The sequence below is a fragment of the Bidens hawaiensis genome, unplaced genomic scaffold (assembly GCF_021521415.1).
Source record: "Bidens hawaiensis isolate Kalapana, Puna unplaced genomic scaffold, B.hawaiensis_p1.1 tig00024845_1, whole genome shotgun sequence".
In the NCBI taxonomy this organism is placed as follows: Eukaryota; Viridiplantae; Streptophyta; class Magnoliopsida; order Asterales; family Asteraceae; genus Bidens; species Bidens hawaiensis.
Genome location: NW_027493942.1, coordinates 1 through 13,823, shown reverse-complemented (window position 1 = coordinate 13,823; position 13,823 = coordinate 1). Strand labels below are relative to the sequence as shown.

Genomic DNA, 13,823 nt, shown 5'->3' with positions numbered 1-13,823 from the left:
TTCATCATCTACTAGTTATTTTATGTGCATCATTATCAAAAGATCCAAGACATCACTCGTATTTCATTATATAAAAATCGGTTTATCCCTTTCAGACATTGTCGGTTCGCCTTATGTCTAATTCCAACACGTTAAAAAAATCTACTAAAAATGTTGTGAGGCAACTCAACATGATACATCATATTTTAACTCGCACTTAAAGTGACCGATTTTGCCTCATTACTCGAGTCATTTTCACAAAAAAACAAAATATGTAAAGAATATTTTACGTATAAACTAACAAATGTATTGTCACTTACACTTGAATAACGTATACCAGAAACAGAAACAAATGCAGTTTCTTTTAACTCATAAATAGTGTTGCCTCAATTCTTCTAACTACTAACAAGTGGTGTAAGTTCCACCTCATGTTTTAACAATTCACTATCTTCAGACACACTCAACACCTCTATATCATCATCACCATCTTCCACAACTTTCAACACTTCCAAACGAGAAAAACCCGACGAATCCGAACCCCCTTTAGGCACCAAAAACAGGAAACAAAGAGGAACGATTCTCAACACGTTGCGTATCAAAACCACTAGCCACAAGTTGTCAAATTGTGTCCTAGTGACACTTAGGACATGAAGAAGCAACCCGCCTAACCATGTAGATGACATAAGGCCAAAATTGTCAATTGACATAAGCAAAGCGAAAAATGTGCCTTCGATGCCAGGTGGACAAAGCTGTGAAGATAAGACGAGAAGCGGCATCCATTTCAAACGTCCCACCATTTGTAGCACGCTTTCGTCAATAACCGCAAAGACATAATCGGGTATTCCTAGTTTAAGGTTGAGTCTTAGGATGAAGACAAGATCCAACATTCCTGATAGGCCGAATAATAGTTGTCCCCAAAATAGTAGAGTTCGAAAAGGGTAAGTTTTTAAATTATATTGATATAGTATTGCGCCTAAAAGAGATCCAACCGAGCCAATTGATAATATAAAACCAATAGTCTCCTGCATAAATGACATGGGCATTAGATACCAAAGTGTATTTATAATAGAGAAAACCACAGTTTTCGTTCTTTAGATATATAGAAAAAATTTGAAAATTGTCCTTAAACTAAGAAAATTACAGAAATCACCCTTTATGTTTATATGTTGCAACAGTTTACGTACTTTCCTTTGTCGGGCGTTAATTTTGTCTGTTAAATCCAGTCATGTGCCTTGCACATGAGGGATGACGAGACTTGACAGACAAAACCAATGTTCGTTAGAGGAAAGGACATACATTGCTAATATTATGAACATAAAGAATGATTTTTGTAATTTCCTTATTTTAAGAACGATTCTTGAAAACCCCATCCAGGTGACGGATATTTTCGTCATTTCATAATTCTTTTAAACCCCTTTCCGTTTCAATTTGATAAAAACTATAGAAATTGTTATATGTTAATTAAAATTATAATGTTATATATTACGTTAACAAATAGTAAACGAATAATAACACTTGTTATATATTATGTTAATCTTATAATAACTGTTAGCAAATAGTAAACGAACCTAGCCCAAGTCAAGCTCGAGCTTGAAAAACTACTCACAAGCCGAGCTCGAGCTTTAGAAATAGAGATCGAAACGAGCTGAGCTCGAGCTCAAACCCTGCATAAGTTAAACGAGCCGAGCCCGAGACTATTTGTTAACAATTATTATAATATTAACATAATATATAACAATATTATTCGTTTAATATTAATGCTAACATAATATGTAATATTATAATATTAATTAACAATTATTAAGTTTTTATCAAATTGAAAGGGAAAGGGGATAAAAAAAGGAGATTAAAAAGAATTATGAATTGACAAAAATACCCCTTCACCTTGATGGGGTTTAACGGAGAAGTATGACTCCGTTAATCAATTGGACTGAAACAATTACAATATGAAACTTTAATGCCACAAATTGTTAAAAGGTTTATCAACAAACCACGGGGGCCAAAACAGGAGTTCTAATTTGACCCATTACTCAACCTGTTCGACCCGCCCATTTTGTCACATCTATCCATGTGTGATGGTTGAACTGAAGAAGAAGGAAAGCTACCTGGGAGAAAGACGGGCCCGCTTTAGAATCAGTTTCCCAATAGAACAACCCGTCATATATATTCAAGCTTAACGCGAATGATAGATACATATACAAACAGGGTCTCCAAACGTCTTCAGATTTCAAAGTAGTCCACATAGCGCTAGCAGCATCAACAAATTTCTGACTTACCTTATATCAAACAAATATTTTTCCATAAATGTTACACACAAATGATAAAAGCTTTCCAAATATTACATTATTACAAACAAATTGCAGAAATAATAACTCATTAAAAGACTCGCCATATGTACCTGTCCATAAGCAAAGCTCGGTGTGTACGGTTCCTTAAGCACAATGCCAATTAGTAACACAAGCGCATATGGTATACTTAGCAAGCCATAAACTCCCTTATACACAAAAAAATAACTATAATGATTATGGGAACGTAGGTAATTTAAACACCAATAAAAAATCAATAATAATAATAATAAGCACCTTGGGGCCGATTAAGTGTACAAAAACACCACTTAAAGAGAATCCAATGAGGGCTCCAATTGAAGAACTGAGGGAACATAAGCTTTGCATATCTGGAGCAAGTGAAGGATGAACACCACTGTGTTGTGCTACGCACGCATCAACCGTCACATCTGCTATTGCAACACCAGCACTCCCGGAAGTTAAAGACAAAACTGCTAACGCAATATGCAGTTTTTCGTGGAATGACAAGAAAAACATTGATACAATTCCTATGATACCTGACAAAAATTGCAAACATTTTACATGAGTACTTATGCGACTCATATATCAAAACAATATAGCTAAAGGTAACCGCTATAGATTACTATTATAGTAGTTATAACTACCTTTCCTGCCAAAAGGAAAAGGGGGCCGTATGTTTGGTTAAAAGATTTCATATTGGTTTGAAGCATTTTAAACATTTCTTGGTCATTGAAACATTATATAAAAGATTTCATTTTTCGTCTTTGAAACAATATATAAAAGATTTCTAATACGATCTCCATACACGATATAGGAAATATATCTATAAGCCATGAGGCAATATTACTCATAAATCAATTCCACCTAAATCCCCTTCTCATTCATTCCTCCTACTTACGAAAATTTTACTGTCAAAATGCCCAAAACACCCTTCACGAAAACCGTAGAAGCTTATCTAGTCAAACAAAATTAGTAATTTCTAGTTGGAAGAGAACAATAAGCAAGTAGTACTTGAGTCTAACCTGAATATTCACCAAATAATAACGCTAATGCAGCATTCATATCAAGAAATGAGAAACATTAATAAATCACATTTGACTTCTAGCTTTACATGTAGGATTAAAAATGAGGCCTTTATTCATCTTTATACTGCAAAAGCAATCAAAGATCAAATTTTTATAAAATTACCGGCAAGAACGAAGTAAGGCCGTCTTCGATATCCCAAAATGGGAACAACATCTGTAAGCAGACCCCAAAGAGGTTTAATAATCCATGGAATGTTAGTGATTCCAGAATAAGCCTGTGCTTCAGAAGGTTGTACTTTCTGCACATCTTTCATATAATACTCTGTGCCCACTCTACCAAGAGCTCCACCAAACCCTTGATTTATACCATAAATCACTACAACTCCCATCACAAAACTCCAATGTGTTTCTCTTGATAACTTACTGAACCAATCAATTGGAGCCATAATATTAACATACCCCACAAACCCACCTCTGTTTGAGCCTCTACTTTCATCTTCTTCTTCTTCTAGTTCTTGTTCTTCAACAAGCTCTACCTTGTTGCAGGTTTCATGGTCTGTACCTTCTTCCACCATGAATATTAAGATTTAGAAAGCTTAAAAGGTGTTTTTGCCAAATGGGTGTTTCAAGATTTATTGGGTAGGTGTTAACATCTTAAAAAGCTTTCAGATTTGAGGGCTTTTCAAGAAACAATAAAAGTCAAAGTCAACGGTTGCTAAAAATTGGATCTTGGGATCTGATGGAGGTGTGTTCTAGTTTTTTTTAATAAATCTTGAAATGGGTTTTGAGTATTTGATTAAAGATTGCAGTGTATCATCATGAGCTCATCTTACAGGTGAAAAGATAATGTTTTTTTTCTTGAAAATGTTTGCTCAGTAATTGAAGGTGAAGCTTGTGAGAGATGATGGAATCACAATGTGAGAATCTTTTACTGTTTGAGCTCTTAAGGGATGAAATATTGAAAGGTCCGAGAAATAATAGTGTGGCAAAATGTGATGTTTTGGAAGGTAGGTGGAAGAATTGTTGACTTGAATCCTGGTTTATTTGAATTGAACACGGGTTAGCTTATTGCTTAGACATGATAGGTTGAAGGGGGTGGGGTGGGGTGGGGTGGGGTGGGGTGTCAATTAAAACAGATTGGTAAGTTTTGGCCGACATCAGGAACCTAACGAAACGGCATGCAAGGAGTCACACCATGCCAGGTGTTGTTTGTTTATTCGGTTATAAAATGTTCGGACCATATCTGCAAACATACGTAGAATAAGAGATAGACTAACCCTTCGTTGTCGGCATGAAGAGGACTTTATTTTTTTAACGTCTATAGACTTCTAAAATAAACTGGTGGCGATGTACGAATTATGGTAGTGGGTGGTGGTGACTAGGGGTGTTAATCGGGTCAACCCGATCGGGTTTCGGGTTAATCGGGTCGGGTTAGTCGGGTTTTCTTTAAAATATCTAACCCGCAACCCGACCCTATTAAGGTTCGGGTTAGTCGGGTTTCGGGTTTGTCGGGTCAGGTTAGTCGGGTTAACCATGTTACTTTATAATTTTAGGTTGTTTTATGTGTTTGTAACTTGTAGGTTGCAAAATTTCTCATTCCACTTAATTTTCAATTTCTTTTACAAGTAATTATCTTATAATTTTACATATAAACATGTAAATGAACCGAACGAACATGAACAAAGGTGTCCGTATTCTTTCATTTAACTTTTAACGAACACGAACACTTACTCGAACAAATATTTGTGTTCATGATCATTCATTTAAAATCTAAACGAAGAATTCACGAACATAAATGAACATAATTAAACTATAATAAACGAACATGAAGGAACATATATGTACATACATTGACGAACACAAACATACGTTAACAAACATAAATGAACGCATTTAAATAAACACAAACAAAAATATATAAAACATACTAGGGTGATATACTTACTAAATGCAAATAATATTTAATAATTTTCTATTAATATGTAAACGAACATGAACGAACGTAAACAAACTTAAAATGAGCGATCATAAACAAACATTCACAAACATAGATGATCCAGTGAAATATGTGTTCATGCTCGTTCGTTTATTTAAATTAACAAAACATAAATGAAACATTATTGTCTTTATAGTGCTTATTTCACATTTTAATCATTGTATATAAAGTTAAGTATCGCCACTGATCGGGTTATTCGGGTTAACCCGAAACCCGACTTTTTCCCAAAAATGAACCCGAAACCCGACCCTATTAACAATTCGGGTTGACCCGAATAACCCGATTAATACTTTTTGACCCGATTTAACCCGACCCGAATTTGCTTATTCGGGTTCGGGTCGGGTCGGGTCGGGTTAATCGGGTTCGGGTATTTTGGACACCCCTAGTGGTGACGGACGGTAAGTGGTGGTGGACAGTGGGTGTTGGTAGGTGGTGATGTTTAGCCATTTCCAGGCCTTAGAGGATCTTAAAAGTGGATGAGTCAAGTATGCACCAAGAAGATTCCACATGAACATTTTTTAATGAAACGTATTCAAAAAAACAAATAATCTGCAGATAACAATGTCTGTGGGTTAGCACGGCGCAGACAAAAGAGCCTGCGCAAACCTGTTTTAGATAAACAAATAGCACCTTAGTGTGTTTGTGTCACACCCCAACCTAAGGCAGAAATGTCAGGACGCGAACCGTTGTATCACAGCTCACAATGCACTAACATAACTATATTAGTGACAATATCTAATTTTTTTATTAAGTTCAAATCAAGTACACATCGTATCAAACAAATACAATTTAATCCAAAACAAATAATCAAAAAAATCTAAACAAATTGTCTTTTAATATAGTAACCAAAAGACAAACTAAATTCTTCATATCTTCACTTCAATTATGTATATTGTCACATCCCGATTTAAGGCCTAGGCATGTGATCAATAGTTAGTACACGTTTTGTAAATATATATCATAGTTGTGGTTATTTAGCGGAAGTCTTTTAAAAGTATTAATATATTTTGAAATATTAACTTATGTGTAAACCTTTATTTATAATAAAATATTAATTTATTTGAAAGGCTTCTCAGATAATAAATATCCGAGTATTTGATTTATGAATCTTGTTTGATTTTACACATCACGTTTAAACATTGTTTATAATATTTTAATGATTTAAAACTGAGCCATCTCTACCTTGCGAGTGCCTATTTTCTTGAATGACTCTAATTCCTTGCTACCTATACTAATATGTTTCCCTGAAATATGGGGGAAAAATACGTCAGCGATATGCTGGTGAATCGTTGACTCTAAAAACATTTATTAAATATTTCTTTGACCAGCAAGATAGTTTTCTTGAACAATCTCAGCAGAATCGTCTCTTTATTTCTGGGATTTGTGCCACTGCCATATACACACAATTACGGTTCTCCGAAAACTGATGCCCATTGAAGAACTTTTATTATGATCTCTAGTCTGTGGCCACGCTGTCACACCCCCATCTTAGGCCTAGGAGTGCGACCAATAGTTGGTACCACATCTACAATAAATCAGAGTAGCAGGTTATTAGCGGAAGTCTTTATAAAACATGTGGATTAAAGTTGTAATATTACAAAAGACGGGATTATAAAAGATTCCCGTTTTAAGTTTAAAAGATTACTTGTTTTATCATTACAAAACCACCATTTATATATTCAAGTTTATACAAAACAAATCCGAGCCATCAGATATATAAGTAGCACTTCGACACTCCAAGCGCTAATCTTGTTCACCTGCAAAATGTAAATAAAATACGTCAGCAACGAATGCTGGTGAACACACTGACGCTAAAATATTTTCTTTTACTTTATTACCCCTCGAGACTACGCCTGCCTCGGCCCATCGTGGCTTAGGAATAACAAAGTTCAAACAACACATTTATAAACTCGAGTCTCTACTCTAGGTCACCTCAGCAAACACCGCAGCGTTCGACTTAGTTAAGTACCTGTACGTATACACAATGGTCGTGCTTCCCGCGGGAAAGCGTCATACGACCAAGCGTGGTGCGGTGTGCCCACCGCGTACTACCACATATGTAAGGATCAGACAAACGTATACTACAGCCTGAGGGCTAGGCTTATACTCTTATTTATAACGGTTTTAGGAACACGTAGTTCCTTGTAAACAATTTTCATATAACATGTTTGACTCGTTTGAAAACAAGTTTATAAAAGTTTGGGGGCGTATTCACCTTATCGCTTTGGGATCGGCTTCAACACCGTCCGAGGGTCTTTCCCTTGCTATCTCGCACCTATAGTACGAGTATAACCATTTGTTAGTCGGATATACAATCCGGTTTAAGACCTTTAGTCTTATTTTATAACTCTACCTCGATGAACCTTTAGTTCATAGATCTCTTTTACTTGAAAACCTTTAGTTTAAATGTAATTATAAACCATTAGTTTATAGAAACCCAGCGTTTCTTTTTCTCTAAGAAACTTATTCTTTTTCTTTTATTATTTAAGAATACTCATTATTACTTAAATAATATTTTCATAACAAAGAATATATATACTTGCACACATATATATATTTATCTATCACAAACATATCTTTTATTCTTTCTTTGTTATGTTTTCTTTTCTTTTATCAAGGTATCGAGTATAACCTTGACTTAAGGTTTAAGCCTTTAATATAATATTTTATTATATTCATTTGTCGTTACGCCTTACCTTGTTGGCGTTTTAGAAACCCTAAGAACTCGAGCAGCAATTCAACGCCGCTTGGTTTCTTTTGCCTTCTCGATCAATACTTCTTTTCTCGTTGCCAAACGTTAATACCAATCTTCAACACTCGTTGGCACGCTTTTCGAGACTTATCGCCATCTTATAACCAACGCCTTCTTGGTATGTGGGTGGAGGGTGGCACGAACTTCGAGGAAACAAACATGCAAACAAAGAATCGGGGCACGCTTATCGAGGAATCGGAACACGGTTTTCGAGGTGGGTCGAGTATGTGATTATGGTATTGCAGAGAGATGTTAGAGAGAGAGAGAGAGAGATCAGCTGAATTGGTGTGTCAAATGGAGATCCCGGACTTGCTATTTATAGGAAAAATCTGGGATCCCATCGCGGTACGCGACGGCCTCCTGGGCACCCGTCGCATACCGCGACGTAGTCCTGGCGAGTCACAACGTAGGTCTGCCACGTGTCGCACGTGGTAGACGGTGTGCCACATGTTGACACGTGGCGAACGACGTGCCACGTGTGGCCACGTCTCGCTGTCAGACACCCCATCGCGATACGCGATGGGTCTTTTTTCTGATCCATCACGTAGCGCGATAGGTCAGGAAAACAGAATATTTAATTTTTAACCCTCAGGTTTGGAATTTGGCAAAATTGATCCCTAGACTTTGGAAAGTTGACATTTTGAACTCGAAATTTTCATAATGTTACATCATCCCCACGTTGAAACAAATCTCGTCCTCGAGATTGCTTTACAAGAACAAGTGGGGGTATTTCTTTCTCATTTCCGATTCGAGTTCCCATGTATATTCGGGCCTTCTTTGCGAGTCCCATTTAACTTTCACAATTTTTAATGTTCTTCTTTTTAATTTCTTTGTTTTCGAATCTTCTATTTGAAATGAACGTTCAACGAATTTTAAGTTTTCATTTATTTCAACGTCTTTTAAAGGCATAGCTAAAGATTCATCAGTTAGACATTTACACAGATTCGAAACATGGAATACATCATGTATCCCTTGCATTTCCTCGGGCAGTCGCAAACGATATGCAACAGTGCCGATTCGTTCAAGTACCTCAAAGGGTCCAAGGAATCGAGGACTTAACTTTCCTTTCTTACCGAAGCGAACAACGCCTTTCCAAGGCGAGACTTTCAAAAGAACTTTGTCACTAACTTTGAATTCCAACGGCTTACGACGGACATCGGCGTAACTCTTTTGGCGATCACGTGCCGTCTTAAGTCGTTCTCGGATTTGAAGAATCTTGTCGGTGGTTTCTTGGACTATCTCCGGTCCAAACAATTGATTCTCTCCAGTTTCAGACCAACACACGGACGTTCTACATTTACGACCATATAACGCCTCGAATGGAGCGGCTTGAATACTTGTGTGATAACTATTATTATACGAGAATTCCATTAGGGGTAAGTGGTCGTCCCAACTTCCACCTAAGTCAATCACACAAGCCCGAAGCATGTCTTTCAATGTTTGAATTATCCTTTCTCTTTGCCCATCAGTTTGCGGATGATAGGCAGTGCTAAGGTTAAGCTTTGTGCCTAACGCTTCTTGGAAGCTTTTCCAAAAATGAGACGTAAAACGACTGTCTCGATCAGAGATTATAGACAGCGGTATTCCATGCAAAGCAACGATGTTGTTCACATAAATACGCTCTAGTCTATCCATAGAGTATGACTCATTGATGGGTATGAAATGTGCGGATTTTGTTAAGCGATCCACAATAACCCAAATAACATTATGTTGTCGAGTCGTCTTTGGGAGTTTAGTGATGAAATCCATGGTAATTAATTCCCACTTCCATACGGGAAGTTCGGGTTGCTGGAGAAATCCCGAAGGCTTTTGGTGTTCAGCCTTGACTTTCAAACATGTTAAACATTTCGCAACATGCGAAGCGACATCCCTTTTCATTCCATTCCACCAATAGTTTGCTTTGAGATTATGGTACATTTTGTCGCTCCCAGGATGCATCATATACTTGGATTTGTGAGCCTCATTCAAAATTTTCTCACGCAAGTCCCTAACGATTGGTACCCAAATTCTATTGCCGAGTCTAAGGATACCATCGTTACCTTTGACTAGCGAGTCAATGGTGTTGTTACGTTTTTCGTCGGAGATTTGGTTTTCATTGATTGCTTGAATTTGAGCAGATTTGATTTGCTCGAGGAGGTCGACTTGGAGTTCTAGCCTCAACGCTCGGACTCTTTTTGGCTTTTCATGTTCCTTGCGACTTAAGGCGTCAGCTACGACGTTAGCTTTGCCTTCATGGTAAACAATCTCGCAGTCGTAATCATTGAGAGTTTCCATCCTTCGTCCTTGGCTCATGTTGAGTTCTTTTTGATTAAAAATATGCTTTAAGCTCTTATGATCAGTGTACACGGTGAATCTTACTCCATAGAGATAGTGCCTCCATATCTTAAGTGCAAAGATTATGACGCCTAACTCTAGATTGTGAGTCGTATAGTTCTTTTCGGTTACTGATTCCTGTTTTTCTGATTTTCTGCTTCTTGTTTTGTTACCTCGGACCTATAGTACGAGAATAACCTTTATATAAATAACTAGATCATCGATCTAGCTTCAGACCTTTAGTCTGTTTTGTATAGCTTTAACCTTGATAAAATCATTTGTTTATATAAAACATTTGGACATTTAGTCACTTTCTTTATTTACCAATTATATGTTCGTTTCTTCTTCAGGAAGAAACATCTATACTGAGTTTCTTCTTCAAGAAGAAACATTAATTTCATAACTATAATCTCTTGTATAAATATTATATTTCTTAGTCATAAAGAAATATTATTTTGACTATAACCTTTGCTTAAGAAAAGTTATTTTATGCTTAATCGTAATCAAGGTTTGGGCTATACCCCCGACTATGGTCTAAGCCATTTATAATAATAAAATAATAACTTAGACAGAACTACTACCTCACATGGGTATTTGGAGTTTAGATATTTATCACCTATCGGGCATCACTTCTACTCTATATCGTGTATCGGAACTTAAATCGTTAGAACTTCAGAGCTTGGCACGTACTACGAGATTGACACGCAAAACTATGTGCGCCAGTCGTCGTGATTTGCCGGCATGTACTTCGAGAAAACGTTGGGTATTGGCACGGATTACGAGGTGATGATTGTCGGGTCGGTGGCACACAAAACGAGGTAGAGAGAAAATATTCTAGGGAGAGAGTGGGAGGTGTGGGGAGAAATGGCCGTGGCCTCCCCTTTTATAACCAATTTTACACTCCATCGCGATACACGATGGAGTTCTTCATGTGGTTTTTACGTATCGCGACGCCGCAATTCTGTATGAATGCCACGTGTTGACACGTGTCGCCACGTGGTGGACACACGTCCTCGGTTGTCAGACCACGTCATCGCGTATCGCGATGACGTTGTGGCTTGGGGGATCGCGTATCGCGACACCGCCCAAACTTTGGGTTCTGTGAGGCTCCATTGCGTTACGCGATGGTTCCTTGGTCCTGCATGTCGCGTATCGCGATGGGTTAAGTTACCCGATTTTTCACTTTTTGTACTTTGTCTTTAGTAGCTTGTTACGTCTGGGTCTAACTCTCATTGTCCAAAAATACTAAGGCGGCTCTCAAGCGGCTCGCGGAAATGCGCGCTTGAGAAGTGCAAAGTACACCATCAAAGCGCCACATTGCGCCCTTCTCCTTCGCCTTCGCCACCGTCCTCGCCCGTGCACGTGCGCGTGCGCGTCGGGTGCTCCGCACCATCTGCTAGGACTAATTGGTGCATGCTAAGCTTAAAAGAATATAACTATGGAAACTTTCTTCCTTATAAAGTGCTTCTATTTCTTTACCACTTTTCATGTGGGATGGATTCCATCTTCTTTATTTATACCAATCTGGAATGCTTCCACTTTCTTTCATCTTTCCACGTGCAATGAGTTTTCTTTGTCTTATTTCTTTCATGAGGGAAGACTTACCTTATATATTTATTTCTTTATTTTTCTTATATTTCATTATTTAAAATTTCTCATTACTTGTCTTTGAGATTATTATTGATCATTTATCTTTATTAATTTGTCAAATTTGGACCAAAATTTTGGGGATGTTACACTTTATTTCCCATCATGTACTGAGTTTCTTCTTCATAAAGAAACATCTATAATATAAGTTTCTTCTTCAAGAAGAAACGTCATTTGTATATAACCTTTGTATATAAAATCTTATGTTTCTTACTCATGAAGAAACACTATTTTGACTATACCCTTTGTAGGTAAAAGCTTATATTTCTTAATTATGAAGAAATAATATTTTAACTATATCCTTATGCATGTGAATGCTTATGTTTCTTAACCATGAAGAAACTATATTTTAGCTATAACCTTTGTTTATATAATTTTGTATTTCTTAATCATAAAGAAATCTTATTTTAATTATTACCTTTTTAATTTTATCAAGGTCTAGGCTATACCCCCGACTAGGGTCTTAGCCATACTACTAAATTAATAATTTAGGCAGAACTCCACCTTATGCGGGTATTCGGAGTTTATATACCTAAGCTTGAACGAGCAGCACTTCTACTATATAACGCGTACTGGAGTTTGAATTGGCGGAACTTCGGAGCTTGGCACCCAAAACGAGGTGTGCCGGTTGTCGGGACTTGTTGCACATACTTCGAGGCAAGTCAGTTTATGAGGGTATAATTATCGAATCGAGGGCACGAAAACCGAGATAGAGAGGGTATAATCTGGAGTTGGGTTCTGACCAGTATACTCAAAGTATCAAAACAAACATAAAAGTCTTCTGGCCCGAAAGCTAGTCTTGACCATAAGGTATATCAATTAAAGAAGTACCAATTGACGTTTATAAACCTAAACGGGTTGGAGAGCAGTTGACCAACATTATCGCATCAATCTATAGAATTGATTGATGGTTTTTTTATTTGGATGACAACAAACGTTTTATAAGAAGGCAGTACAAGTCAAGGGTCTTGAAGCTTGAAAATCAAATCATATAATTATGATTCTTGAAAATAAGCACCATGAACACCATATGAACGAAAATTAAAGATGGAGGCTGAGTTTACAGAAGTGTTTTAGGGTTTTATGTTTTTTTAGTTTAAATAATAAAGTCCTTAAATTGGTTTATTTGGTTAACAGGCTCATTTATGACGTATATTAAACAATAAACCCGAAATATTCAACCTTATTGAACAAGAAAACGAGTTAGAGAGTTAAAATAGGTCTAGGTACATTTACTTGGAGCTTACATGTCGTTCAAATCGGTTAGGAAGAGATTGGGAGGATTGAAAACGAATAAACAGACCAAATCGATATTTTGCTGATTTGCACGTTGGTCGTGCTATGAGACCAACTGAGGGGAATCCCGTCACGCTACGCGAATGTAGGATTCTATAAGATTTCCAAAAATGTCATTTTTAGTTGTACTTCTATAAATGCGTTTTAGCCATTTTAAATGCTTTTAAGGGTTTCTAAGAGTTATTTGACGAGTTTGAAAGCTATGAAAATATAAAATAAGTTAAATCAAGTTAAAGACTAATAAATGCAGGTTTATTACTAATAAGAAAAATCTGAATTGTTACAATTTGGTAGTCTTTTGATCTCAATCATCTCATTAAAAAGTTAACTTTAAATCTTTTAGAATTGGAGTGTGCGTGTGTTTAACTTAAAAAGCATTGAAGATTCTTACTAGATAAGTTTTAGGAATATGTTGGCCTATTTATGCTACCTCTTAATTGGTCATGTATTTTAATGTCTCATAATTAGATTGTCAAACAGGGAGAGGTAAATTGAGAACTTATTGAGTT

At 36.7% G+C, this 13,823-nt stretch overlaps 1 protein-coding gene across 1 annotated transcript; it reads right to left on the bottom strand.

Annotated features, from left to right (window-relative positions):
* Positions 1–296: 296 nt before the first annotated feature.
* Positions 297–4,258, bottom strand: LOC143570192 (putative folate-biopterin transporter 2). The gene is made up of 5 exons (XM_077055910.1): positions 3,474–4,258; positions 2,562–2,821; positions 2,378–2,473; positions 2,085–2,255; positions 297–1,001 (listed from the first exon to the last, which is right to left on the bottom strand). Exons 1-5 carry the CDS (start codon positions 3,883–3,885, stop codon positions 375–377), a joined length of 1,566 nt encoding a protein of 521 aa, XP_076912025.1. The 5' UTR covers positions 3,886–4,258; the 3' UTR covers positions 297–374.
* Positions 4,259–13,823: the final 9,565 nt, after the last annotated feature.